Below are 13,471 nucleotides of genomic sequence, written 5' to 3' on the forward strand. Positions count from 1 at the left end.
TTTCCCCTCCCAAGGATAGACTTGATAGTAGACTCAATGGTCGGGCACACCCTGCTTAGCTTCATGGATGCGTGCTCTGGCTACAATCAGATCAGGATGAGCCCTGATGATGAGGAAAAGATTGTGTTTATCACAGATCGAGGCCGTTATTGCTGCAAAGCAATGCCCTTTGGTCTCAAGAATGCGGGAGCAACGTATCAACAGTTGGTCAACCGAATGTTTAAAAATCAGATTGGAAGAAATATGGAAGTCTATGTGGATGACCTTTTGGTTAAAAGCAAGAAGTCAGAACAACACCTTGACGATCTACGCGAAGCTTTTGTGGTGCATAAAAAATATAAAATGAAGTTCAACCCGCAGAAGTGTGTTTTTGGAGTTGAATCAGGGAAGTTCTTGGGATTCATAGTCTCTGAGCACGGAATTGAGGCTAATCTCAAAAAAGTTAAATCAATTATGAATATGCCTCCACCTCGAACAATCAACGAAGTTCAGAGACTCGCAGGGAGGATAGCTGCCCTAAGTCACTTTATCACAAAATCAACCAACTAGTGCCACCCTTTCTTCAAAGTTCTGCTAAAAGAACAAGAATGGGATGAAGAGTGCAGAAGGGCCTTCAGCAAGTTAAAGGAATACTTGACCTATCTACCTTTGCTCAGTCAAACCACACTAAGAGAAGATTTGTCTGCCTACTTAGCAGTATCACCCAATACAGTGTCCATTGTATCGACTCGGGTAGAAAAAAGAATCCAAAGGTCCGTTTATTATATAAGCAAAGCTTTTCTGGATACAAAGGCTAGATACCTCCAAACGGAAATGCTAGCATTCGCATTAGTAATCACTGTCAGGCGGTTGAGGCCTTATTTTCAAGCTCATCCAATAAAAGTGCAAATTGATGTCCCTTTGAGAAAGATATTACAAAAACCTGACACATTTGGCCGGATGACTAACTGCGCAATCAAGTTAAGCGAATTCGAAATTGAGTATCTTCCATGCACCGCTGTTAAGGGACAGGTATTGCCAGATTTTGTAGCTAAATTCTTGGACTTTTCAGAGAAAATAGTCATTATGCCCTAGGGCAAGCCTTGGCATGTCTACGTCGATGGCTCTTCCTGCTGGACTAGGGGAGGAGTGAGAGTGCATATAATAACAAACTCAGGAGAGAAGCTTGACTACGTACTCAAGCTCGGATTCAAGGTCACCAACAATGAAGCTAAGTATGAAGCACTTTTGTCAGGTCTAACAATTGCCAAATCATTGGGGGCTATCGAACTTGAAGTAAAGGCTGATTCCCAGCTATTAGTGGGGCAAGTGACTGGACAATTCCTTACGAAAGGAGAAAATTTGGAAAGGCATCTCCAACGAGTAGGAGAAGAGCGTGATCTCTTCCAATACTCTACCATCCATCAAATCCCGAGAGGAGAAAACCTGGAAGAGGATCGACTAGCTAAAGCTACCTCAAGTCAAGAAGAAGTACCACTCCCGAATCACGTTGTAATTCAGGCTATTGACGTAGCATCAGTAGGTATTTGAATGTCTACTATAGAGGTCATACAACCCCAGAATGGGCCACTGACATTCTAAAATTTCTTCAAGAGGGAGTCCTTCCAAATGACAGGGAGGAGGCCTGAAAAATTGGTTCACTTTGGTAGAAGGAGTCCTATACAAGAGAGGCTACACCAAACCTCTATTAGGATGTATCTCTTCCGAACAAGCTTAGTACCTGCTAGTAGAGATACACAAAAGAGTTTGTGGGAATCATGCTAGTGGAAGAGCACTAGCGGCGTGAACTACTCGGGCAGGTTATTATTGGCCTAACTCTCACAGAGATGCCGACGAGTTTGCTAGAAAGTGTCTCAAGTGCTAGGAATACGCCCTTATTCCTCATTGCCCCCTGAAAAACTCACTTTTGTCACCTCCCCGGCCTTTCGCACAATGGGGATTGGACCTCATTAGCCCCCTCCCTACGAGCAAAGGAGGAGTAAAGTTTGTCATGGTAGCAATCGACTATTTCACAAAATGGGTGGAAGCGGAAGGTCTAGCAACAATTATGACTCGGGCAGTTACAAATTTCCTCTGTAAATCTATAATTTGCCTCTTCAGAATCCCCCAAAGTTTTGTATCAGACAATGGAAGACAATTCGATTGCTCCCATTATCGAGAATGGTGCTCAGAGCTCAGAATCAAGACTAAGTACTCTTCTCCAGGACATCCACAAGCCAAAGGGCAAGTAGAAGCAACCAACAAAATGCTACTCAACATCTTGGAGAAAAAGCTGGGAAGCCAGAAGAGAGAATGGGCTGGAGAACTTCCCAGCACATGGGCATACCGAACGTCAGTAAGGACCCCTATAGGGGAAACTCATTTCGCCCTTGTCTATGGAACCGAGGCCATCATACCAGCAGAAGTGGCGGTACCCACGTATCGTGTACAACACTTCGATCTAGATTGTAACGACGAGAGGCTGAGAGAAAACTTGGACTTCTTAGAAGAAAGGCGAGTGGAAGCAGTAAGCTGAACGGCAACCAACAAACGAAGAGTTGAATAGTATTTTAACAAATGAGTTCAGCCTCGCAACTTTAAAATAGGGGATATGATTTTAAAACAAACAGGATTTACTACTCAGGATGAAGGCAAACTAGGCCCCAAATGGGAAGGGCCATATGTGGTAATAGTAATCGGGAGACCTGGTTCATATCGACTAAAGAACCACAAAGGACACGAATTGCCGCACCCATGAAACGCCAAGCATCTAAGAAAATATTTTGTATAAAAGGTCCAACCCAGGCACGAATAATGTAAGCTTGTGATCTACTAAATTTCATGGACTAATTTCGAATGTTGCATTATTGTGTCTCTTAGAAACATCTTAAATCAAACAAACTCGGACTCTAGATCGGCCACGAAGTATAAAGCACAGGAACTGAGCCATGAGCTTTGACCTAGTAACAATTATTCTCAATGTAGTCTAAATAACTTGCCGAGCTTTTTGCAAGAATGCGAAATGATGTGTTGGTAAGGGAGCAAGGCCCTCAGGCTCTACCAACCTATAAGTGACAATCCACGAAGTATAAAGTACAAGAACCGAGCCATAAGATCTGACCTACTAACAACTATTCTCAATGCAGTCTAAATGACTTGTTGAGCTTCGTGCAAGGATGTGAAACGATGCGTTGGTGAGGAAGCAGGGCCCTCGAGCTCTGCCAACCTATAAGTGCCAATCCATGAAGTATAAAGCATAGGATCCGAGTCATGAGCTTTGACCTGCTAACAACAATTCTCAATGCAGTCTAAATGACTTGTCGAGTTTCGTGCAAGGATAATGAAAACGATGCAAGCCCAGTTTCTAAACTGACCACGAAGGGAGCAAAAGAGAAAGATAGCAAAAGAGGAAACCAAACAGCCAGGTACACAAAATTATTTTATTAATTATACAATCTAGCCTTCGCAGCATACAAGCCTAGTCACTTGATTGAATGAAACAAAAGTTGAAGGAAAATGGCAGCACGGTAAAACTCCACATTAGTGGACTTTTCATAGCTCGGATTAAAAAGCCTAACATACAAAAGTGGAATAAAAGTAAGGAATCATGCAAACAAGGTTACAAACAGGGTTACAAAAAGAATATTACATCGTCAAGAGCTACAAAAACAGAAAGAAAAGTCTCGTCCAGATAAAAGCAAAATGATTAGCAGTGTAATATCTCCATCAGGGAGGAAGGCGTCCAGTGGAATTCCGTTTTGGCCAGACAGAACAGGGGGATCGGCAAAGTGATTTCTCCCTTAGAAAAGATGGACGCACAGTAGATCCAGGTTCGTTTGAGCAGAACTAGGATGCTCAGCATTGCAATACCATCCCCACCCAATGATGAATAGGATGATCAGCACCAATGTATCTTAGGAAGAGGGGAGTCCAATGGCACCCCACCCAGAATCCAGGAGAGCGAACTATGTTTAGGGTTGAGCGGGGTGGACGTCCTGGAAAATAGACAGACAGTAGAGAGACAAGAGGAATCAATTCCAGAGATTTCATTGCCACCTTGAACCATCTGTTCCTGTCCTCGTCGGCCACCACTGTCGTGCCACTGTCCTGTTCGTGCTCCATACAAGACTCGTAGTCAGTGAGTTCTTGTACAACACTTATGGGAGTTGGCCCCCGTAAGCAAGAGGGCAAGAACAAACAAGGCACCATAAGCAAAAGGACAAGGACAAGAGGTATGGGTAGTTTGTTTCTTCTTTGATACTCAAACCGCCATAACCAGTGACAGTCTGGACACCATAGAAGAAGGAGTCGCCCCTGTGGTGAAAAGTATGAAATGGGAAAGACATGAGAATTTGGAAGTCACCGAAGCTTAGAGAGAATGGATGAAAAATGGAATGGGATGAATTCTCCAGAAAAAGAGAAAAGCCCATTTTATAAACGAGAGCGACGTTTAGCATCCCAGGGCACCAAAACTCCTGAGACTACCCTGGGCAACCACGTGTCTCCAAGACCTCCCAGATTGTCCACATGTCTATCATTTGAGATTCAAAAAAGAAGGAAACCTCAATCGATGTATTACATAGAGTTCATGGAGAAGTTAATGACAAGGTTAAATGTAGAAACCTCAACCGACGTGCTAAACAAAGTTCATGGAAGAGTTAATAATAGAGTTAAATGCAGAAACCTCAACTGACGTGCTACACGAAGTTCGTGAAAAAGTTAATGACAAAATTAACAGCTAGCAAAACTATACCGACGAGACTAAACAGCATTCAAAGCAAACACGGAATGAAAAGACGTTAATAAAAGTAGTTTTAGGATCAACGTGGAATCAACAGTAGGTCAAGACGCCCACATGTGTAAAAGTGGTGCCGTGGGGGAAACACTTAGCAAAGTGGTGTCGCGCGGTGAACACTCAACAAAGTGATGCCGCGGGGTAAAAACTTTATGCGTTCAACAAAAAGCTTGCTGCGCAGTAAACACTTGAACATGGGCTCAACAATGGAGAACTACAAAATGCAACAGGCAGAAAAAGGAGAAAAATTAAAAGCTTCGAATCAGCCAAACTCAAACAAACCAGAGACATTATTTTGTACAGATTATGAAAATTACATCAAAGACCAAATGCAGGTCTAGAAACAAAAAAGAAGGGAGTACACAAGTGATTAGCATACGTCCAAACAAATATGAATACTTAAGAGAAGTCCTGGTCGATAGGAAGAGTTGCTGCTCGGCAATCACCTATACAAGAGTACCTCGATACTCATATATGCGGAAGGATCTCACACGCCACGATGCAATGACCCTAACGAAAAGATGTCGCTTGGTAAACATCAAGCAAAGGAACCTGACCTTGGCCTCACTCAAACGAAAAGGAAACAACTCAACCTTCATCAATCGAAGGATAATATGTTCAATTTCTATCAACAATGGATTAGGATGTACAGTTCAATGAAGGAGAACCAGCAAAAACAGCAGGCAATAAAAAAAGATAAAAATGAAGATATGTACAGAACCAAAGGTACAGTCATTTGTATTAGCAAAGTTACATTGAAAACTTGCGCGGGTCTAGTAGCATGAACGACATAATGGGAGCTGAAAACTAAGAAGGAACATCGTGGAAGGCTAAAAGCATGTTCTCTACACCCAACGTCAACATTTCCTCGTAAGCAAACGTATTTGGTGGGAGCTCTCAAAGATTTAAAGTACGAAAATCAGTCTTGGGATTTTCAAGAAGCACCTCCTGAAGACGCTCAAGACCTTCCTTATACCCATTAATCCAGGCTTTGTTACGTAGGACAGGAGCCTTTCTGAGTTGAGATTCAATAAGGTTTGCGCAAAGCCGAGCTGCCTCTACAGAAGACTCCATACGAGCAACTGCAGCCAGGGAAGAAGCCCTTGTCTTATCTCCTTGTTTGGCGATCCCCAAGTATTTGTGGAACATGTGGCATCGAACCTCGATGGCAGATTTTTTGTCTTTCGCCAATGTTTCGACGGTTTCTTCGCTTTGCCTCAGCTCTTCTTGGGCGGACTCCAGCTCGCACTTCAGCATCTAGACCTCAACTTGGACATCTCCCCTTTCAGTAAAAGGAGATTGAACTGGACTCGAAGATCCTCATTATCTTTCTTTACAGATTCTAACTTTTCAACCTTTATCGACATCTCCGTACGGATTATATCGATCTCCATGTCTTTCAACTGAATCTCCTTGTCTTTAAGCTCGAGCTCCATAGCCATTACCTTCATCGCACGCTCCATCTTCTCAGCCTCCCTCCTTTGAGCATGGATCTTCTGACGACAGAGCACATTGTCCCCTCTTAGGGATTCATTCTCCACCTCTAGAGTACGGAGGTCACCCATCAGTTTCTCTCCTCGTAGGTTCATCATCTTGTTTAATGCACTCAAAGCTCTAAAATCTTCTTTGAGAGCCTCCTGCTCTCGAGAAACCATCTCGACTAGTTGATCGGCAGCCTAAAAGACCAACAAGATATGAAATTTATCAGCCAAATACGAAAGATGGGAACCTATTAATGGAAGAGAAATACTCACACTAGCAAAAAGGGGTCTGAACTTTCGGGCCTGTGCTTCAAAAAATTCAGCCCGGGCCTTCTTATAACCTGGCCCAAGCTCCTGCGAATTTCCTTGCCCAGAAGAGAGAAAGGTTCGATGCACACCAAAGGCAGAATGGCCTCGGCATGTATGGAAGGCAGACCAGGTTCCTCTTCTCATTGACAAGGAACTTCGACTTGAGGAGCTTGAAGGAGGGCGAACTGAGGGTTTGGTTGTTCCTCAGCCTGGGCTGAACTCTCACCCTGAGCAGCCCCCAAACGGGGAGAACCGCTTGCGGATGAAGAACTGTCCTCCACTACGACAACGTCTTCTTATAACAGAGAATGAGACTTCGCTTAAGGAATGATGAATTCCTGACGCAGATAAGTAGCCTCCGCGAAGCACGACTCCAAGGTCTCGGGAGGAGTCAGTCCCTCATCTCCGAGAGGAGTAATCTCCGTGTCCAAGGGTAGAACAAGAGGGGAGGCAGAGACTGTTGGAATGGGAATCGAAGGGCCGCCGAGTGAAGCCAAACTTAGGAGCTCCGAGGGCGAAATGGGGGAGTTAGTTAAACACTCCCGAAAGATGCCTCAACCTCGGGCCTTTCCTTGAAAGGAGTTGGTAACTCACACAAAGGAACCTCTTCTTGACTAAGAGCATCCTTAAAAGAGGGAAAAGCTCCCATTGCCGGACTAAGACCCTGAGGCACCTGGTGGTCAAAAGCTGAAGCAAAAAAGAAAAGCAACGGCAACATCTGTATCATCTCCCCTAGTGGGACTTGGAGAAGAAGGCAAAACACTATTATCTTTTGGAAATCTGAAAAAAATTACCTCTAGGAGGGTTGTTTTCCGGAACAACTCAGTGGGAGTTGCGATCAGGAGCAGTTCGGTCAGAACTACGATTAGGAGTAGTTCGGTGAGAACCGCTCTCAGGAGTGGCTCAGTGAGAACTGCCCTCTGGGGCAACTTGCTGGGAACCCCTCTTCTCCTTACGAGGAACACTTGGCTTAGTGGGACGTGAGGGAGTGGCAGGGATCTCATTGGTAGGCACCGACCGAGTAGGAACGGAAGCACCTTCCTTCGTTCGGGACTGCTTTGGGCTGTTGCCTCCGGGTGAGGCGCTTCTCTCTCGGAGGAGGTAGTGGAACTGATAAGAAGTCCCGACCTAACACATGTGCACGGTGTGGGAGAACAATATAGCAGTGAATGTTCTCATCACTCAGTAACGAGTCGGTCTTGGCTAGGATTGGATGAGCCGCCACCTAGGACATTACAAAAACAATCCTGAATTCCTCTCTTTCAGATAACTTAATAGAGAGAGATTTGGTAGTTGGAACCTTACCCCAAACGGATCGAACAAAGAACTCGTTGTATTCGCGCTCTCCTTCCTGGCATTCCCATTCTGAGCCCCTAACAAAGAAGAATCGTTGGTGCCAATCTTTTATTGAAGAATAACGCCTTTCCAAAATAGTGAAACATTTCTTGGCGAAGTAGGATTGGAAACTACAGATGTTTTCTATAAGCCGATTGATTCAGTATGCAGACAGAACTCCCGAGCAGTTAGATCAGAGTAATCTTCTAAGCCACTCAGAATGATTCGAAAGGCCACACAACTGGCCATGATTAAATGCCGAGCATTAGGATTGAGTTGTGCCAGAACAAGTTGCAGAAAATCTAGAATGTCACGCACCGGATGGCAAAATGGTAAACACAATCCAATAGAAAACATGTGAGGATAAAGAGCCACCTTTGTTGACAGGCCATCCTCATCCACCATCATAACATTGAGAGATTTCAAGAACAGTTCCCGCAAGAATAGGAAACTCTCTGCAAAACGTACGAAGTTCGTTATTAGTCATGACTGACGTCCACCATTTCCCAACGAAATAATTGAACCGAGGATCGTTCGCGCCTCTTTTCATCATAGTAAAAGTAGATGGAAGGCTTAGAGTGTCTTTTAGAGTTTCAAAGAAATGAAGGAGGAAGATGAGATGAAGAGAAAGGGGAGGAAAGAGGGGAAATAGAGGAAAGAATAAGGAAGAAGAAATAAATAGGAACAGTGTGATGGAATGACAAGATATCTGAAATGGTAGCACAAAATTCGAAGGGACGCCTTGGCTATGGGGATACGGAATGATGTTTACCTACCGCACGTGTATGTAGAATGAACCAATCTCGAACAACGTTAGCACGCCAGAAAGCAACTTTAATTAATGAGGACGACGTTAATGATTATTAAAGCTCGATAATGCCAGAGATCGGCTCATATCCCAGTAAATATGGAGATCGGTTCGCATCAACAAGGAATGGGCAAGTACCCATTCACCTTCTACATGTCCTGGTCAGAGATCTTTAAAAAAAAAAAGAAAAAAAAAAGAGAGAATTATTACAATTTCCAGCCCATGAGTGTGCTAAAAATTCGCATGGTACCATGAAGGGGGAAATACCTTACATTGGACCAAGAGCAAGGCCCAGGTTACAACCTAGATATGAGGCCTTGGTTGAACAAGGCCGGAGATATGGGCCGAATTAGGGCTCAGGTGCACAATATGGGTTGGGACAGACAGTAACACTTGGGTCAACACTCGGGTATGATGCTCGGGTTGGATCCTGTTCACAATGGGAAGTAAGACAAGAAATACAGGTGAGGCTTGAGAGGGAAGGAACCTAGCACTCAGTACCAGACAAAAAGACTTGCAGCTGTTTACACTAAGCAATAATGAGAAGGCATGCTGCATTCAATGCAGCCCAGAGCAAAAGGCGTGCTACATTCAATGCGGCCCAAGGCCCGAGCCATGCACAACAACCTTGAGCACTTCATAGCTCGACGAGGTGACAACACAATAGTAGCTTGGTGAATCAACAGCACAATCATATTATCTCCTACTATGCAACACCCCATTATCGTGGAGACCAGGTTGGTAACTATAAATAAAATACTACCAGCAGCAAACAAGGTAATCAATCACTATCACCATACACTCTCGTCTTGACCACTGTTTATCATCTCCTTCATCATCACTGACTTAAGCATCAGAGGATCAACAGACCCCAAGGTCCCTCCTTAGTTACTGTGCAGGTGATCGCTCGAGCACTGCCTGCGTGAAATTGCCCAAGCCTACGAAACACAACGTCAACAACCACTCCCCACTAGGACGGGGGCGGGGTGCAGGATGCGGACTCCCCTGCCCGGGGATGCAAGTAGCACCCCTAATTTTTATCTCTGAATTTATTTTTTTAAAAAAAAAGAAAGACAGAAAGAAATGACTTAAAACCGGTTTAGAATGATCATGTTATTTTGTACTAAAAATCTGAACAAAAAAATAATTATATCAAAAGATTGTCACAATAATTCCACATAGACATAATACATGACACAGTTTTTCTATCCAAGATGAGAGAGGAAACTTCCTTCAATCTATTTAGAAAATTGATACTATTACTATCCGTTGCTCGTATTCCTTTTTAATGAACATACACATGTCAGAATTTTTCAGTTATGCTTTTTAAAAAATCATAAATTTGTCGCATGTTAAATAAATACTTGCCATATTTATAAATAAGTTCGAGAAAATTTGGTCCAATCCAACTAAGAGGAAAAATCTGTCACTTTTTTTTTTTTCTTGCATATTATAGATAATAAAAGATACAAAGTTCAAGGAAGATTATTTCTACTATCAATATACAGAAAATAACTAGAAATTTTATCGAAGGGTAGGCTTCCAAAAACATAATTGGTAGCTGTCTATTGCGCTACTGAGTGCGCACATCGATTTTGAAATCGATATATTTTAATAAATTTCCAGTCTTAATGATATTTGGATAAGTGTTGAATGTCCTCGATAATAGTTGATATGTTCTAGAATGAAGTTGAATATAGACTTTTAATATATGTAATTACCGATGGGGCATCCAATCTGCCCCCCATTGGAAGAATGTGGCACTTAAAAGCGTTTCTATCTATAAGAAGATTACTGGGACAAAACTCCCCAACAAATTTGCAAGATAAGCATCCAGGTCAGTGCCGAAGATGCAGAAGATAGCGAGGGATAGCGGTGACAGGACGTTTCCCATGTGAAGAGGTTATGAGGCGGGAAGGTCTTTGTCTAATTCAATATACCAGAAGACTCTTTGGGTCAAGGGTTGTCTCGATCCAACCAAAGAAACGAACTTTATACGATGAACCAACCTCAGTGCCGTGTGGACTACACTGCACACCGCTTGCTTACATTTTTGCTTCGAGGGGTTTGGCGACTGACCATCATATTCCCAATCCCAATCGGTGGTTCGAGGACTTGTTTTGGTGTCATTCCACATATTAAATACGGCGGCCATTGCCCGAGGGGCATGTCTCTGTCTGTGCGTGACAACTGCATTTTCTTTTCCAACAGGAAAATGGGATCAAATTACACTGTTATCTTTACAGCAATTAGTTATATATTCTCATTGGGGTTTTCATGCTCATGCACATGGTTTCAACTTTATGTTAGGTCCAAACGTCATATTTGATTGAAAAATTGATTGATGCCTAATGAGAAGAAAGAATATAAAGTGGTATTCATATTTCATAGTCCCAAAACCCTTATTGCTTGTCATTGGATTGGAAGAGGCAGGCGGTGCCTTCTTGAAACAAAAGCAACTATATTGTCCGCCGTGAGCGTAAAAAGACGAGAATAATTCTATTTGAAGGATTTTACATCACATACCATCTATTTGATACAATGGATAATACACGAAAAAATAAAATTGTTAGCTTGTCAAGTGGTATGTTGCGATCACAACGGCCAAAATTTAATCAAATTAATATCCAATAATTTTAAAACCTTTGATTTAAACAGTGTTGCAACCATATTTCAACTTTAACACCCTGATCAATAGCTCAATTAATAGAGAGGGGGAGAGGGGGGTAGATGGACAAAAAGAGGCTTTAGTATATTAGGAACAGAGAAGGGCAGAGGGAATTAATTTTAAGAAACGAGATTAGACATCAATAATCATACTTACATTAATATAATCATACATCACACCAGCAGTAGATCCTGATTCTGATTTGTGGGATCCACACAACCCGACAAGCAGGGCTCTAAGAGCTTCTGGTTGTTGGACATATCTATCCCCCCTCCCGCTCCCAACCCTAACAACTCCACACCCATCATCTTAATTTTTGACGAAATGCAATCCATCTCACGCTTCCTGTCACGCGCGCGCGCGCGCGCTCTCTCTGAGGTAATATCAAAGTTACCAGTTTACATCACGCAACAAGTCTAAGAGAAATCAAAACCCTATTACATCTTGGGGCAAATCTAAAATGTGAAGAAAAAAATTGACAAAATCTCCACCCAAACTCAAAGCACCAGCTGAAAGCAGCCTAGAGCAGGCTCTTTTTCTTCTATCAGTGAGTTAAAACTCTGGATAACTTGTTTTCTAGAACAAACCTCTGTACAAATGCCAGATCGGTTACATAACCAACTTGCAATTAAATCCTCACTACCCTGTAGTAGTAATTAACTTATAATCGTAATGAAAAATATGGGGATTAATTACTTTGAAATGGTTGTCATTGGATTATAAGCCTTTGGTACTTCGTCTCTGTAGGAGAATCAGAGCCTTCACACAGAACCCTTTTTCTATTGATGCCACAGCTGGTGGGGGTGTTGCAACTGATAATGTTAGTCAATGAGTCTTGGCGGAACTCTGGTTGTGGAGGTGGTGAAGGAATGGTTACAGGAGGAATCTCAAAGGACTCAAGTGGTGGAGGTGGGTGCCTCCATTGAGGAAGGGGTCCAGCCAGAAGAAGAGTCTGAAGGAGTGGACCTGCTTTCATCACCGCCTGTAAAAGCTTACCCTTTTCAGGTAATGGCTTCTCAGAGACTAGCTCTACTGTTGCTTGGGGCACAGATTGGGTTGCTGGTGGTGGAGGCAATCTGGAAGGTGGAATTGGGTCAACAATTGGAGATGAAACAATGCTCTCCTCACAGTCTGAGGATGAGAAGCCATTGTTGGAGTCGATTCCTCTTCTGGGTTCGTCTTCAATGCTGGAAATTCCTGAAAGAGGAGCAGTTTGTTGATGCTGTTGCTGGAATAAGAACTTCTCAAGGAGGAGTCTTTGGCATTTCTCTTGTGCTTCGTCTCTTTCTCTGATGGCTTTGCTAAGCAGATCTTTGAGATGAAGTAACTGATCATCTCTCTTTCTAAGCTCCTCTTGAGCTGCCAACCTTGTTTGCTCAAGTTCCAGAGTAGTGTACAAAAGAGAAGTTCTGAGCTCTTCCATTGTCTGTATGATCAAAATAGAAATCAACCATGTGGAATTAGCTCTCAAATGGCAAATAAAGGAACCCCATTATGCATTTATAAGCAGGGAAAAGAGAACGAAAACCCATTAACCTCTGCAACTACAAAAACCAAATTAAAGTCAACTAAATCCTCAGTCAATCACAACACAAAAGAAACTAGTTACCTTTCCTTGGTAGTAGTAAGCCCAGCTAAGAATAGGATTGCGTTGGTCGTCCATGTTCCTGTAAATAGCCCGAGAAATTGAACCAAGTATTTATCACAGAGACAGAGAGAGAGAGAGAGAGAGAGAGAGAGAGAGGTGGGGGGTTTTTGAGCGGTTCTTGTAACTCTTATAAGAAGTTAGTTGCCACTGTTTTCTGTTGTTACCTTTGCTTTTCCTCAGTAGGAGTTGAACAAAAGTGCAAAAGGCCAAAAGCGTTAGCAAGCCAATTCCTATATGCTATGCTCTCTCCGTCTGAGTCTGTCTTTCTTTTTTTATTTTTTTGTAAAGAAAAAAAAAAATTACCGAGTCTATGGCGCTATGAACAATCTAGCGCGGCGAATCATGTATCAGCGATAAAAGCGGGAGCAAGAAACCAGTTTCCCCATGTCCCATCCTGTTGATACAGACCTTCTTCAGGCATCACTTCGACTTTTGTACCCACTTGCAT

General features: G+C 42.9%; 1 protein-coding gene across 1 annotated transcript; it reads right to left on the reverse strand.

The window, feature by feature from the left end:
• Window positions 1–11,492: 11,492 nt before the first annotated feature.
• On the reverse strand, window positions 11,493–13,155 carry LOC121239912. The gene is made up of 2 exons (XM_041137287.1): window positions 12,985–13,155; window positions 11,493–12,801 (listed from the first exon to the last, which is right to left on the reverse strand). Exons 1-2 carry the CDS (start codon window positions 13,036–13,038, stop codon window positions 12,085–12,087), a joined length of 771 nt encoding a protein of 256 aa, XP_040993221.1. The 5' UTR covers window positions 13,039–13,155; the 3' UTR covers window positions 11,493–12,084.
• Between the last annotated feature and the right edge of the window lie 316 nt (window positions 13,156–13,471).

The sequence above is a fragment of the Juglans microcarpa x Juglans regia genome, chromosome 7D, assembly GCF_004785595.1.
Source record: "Juglans microcarpa x Juglans regia isolate MS1-56 chromosome 7D, Jm3101_v1.0, whole genome shotgun sequence".
NCBI lineage: Eukaryota > Viridiplantae > Streptophyta > Magnoliopsida > Fagales > Juglandaceae > Juglans > Juglans microcarpa x Juglans regia.

Excerpts from the sequence above, each read along its gene's own strand:
- LOC121239912 (XM_041137287.1), bottom strand. The coding sequence starts at position 13,038 with ATGGACGACCAACGCAATCCTATTCTTAGCTGGGCTTACTACTACCAA. Across the intron at positions 12,802-12,984 it reads CTTACTACTACCAAGGAAAG|ACAATGGAAGAGCTCAGAAC; the intron begins GTAACTAGTTTC and ends TTGATCATACAG.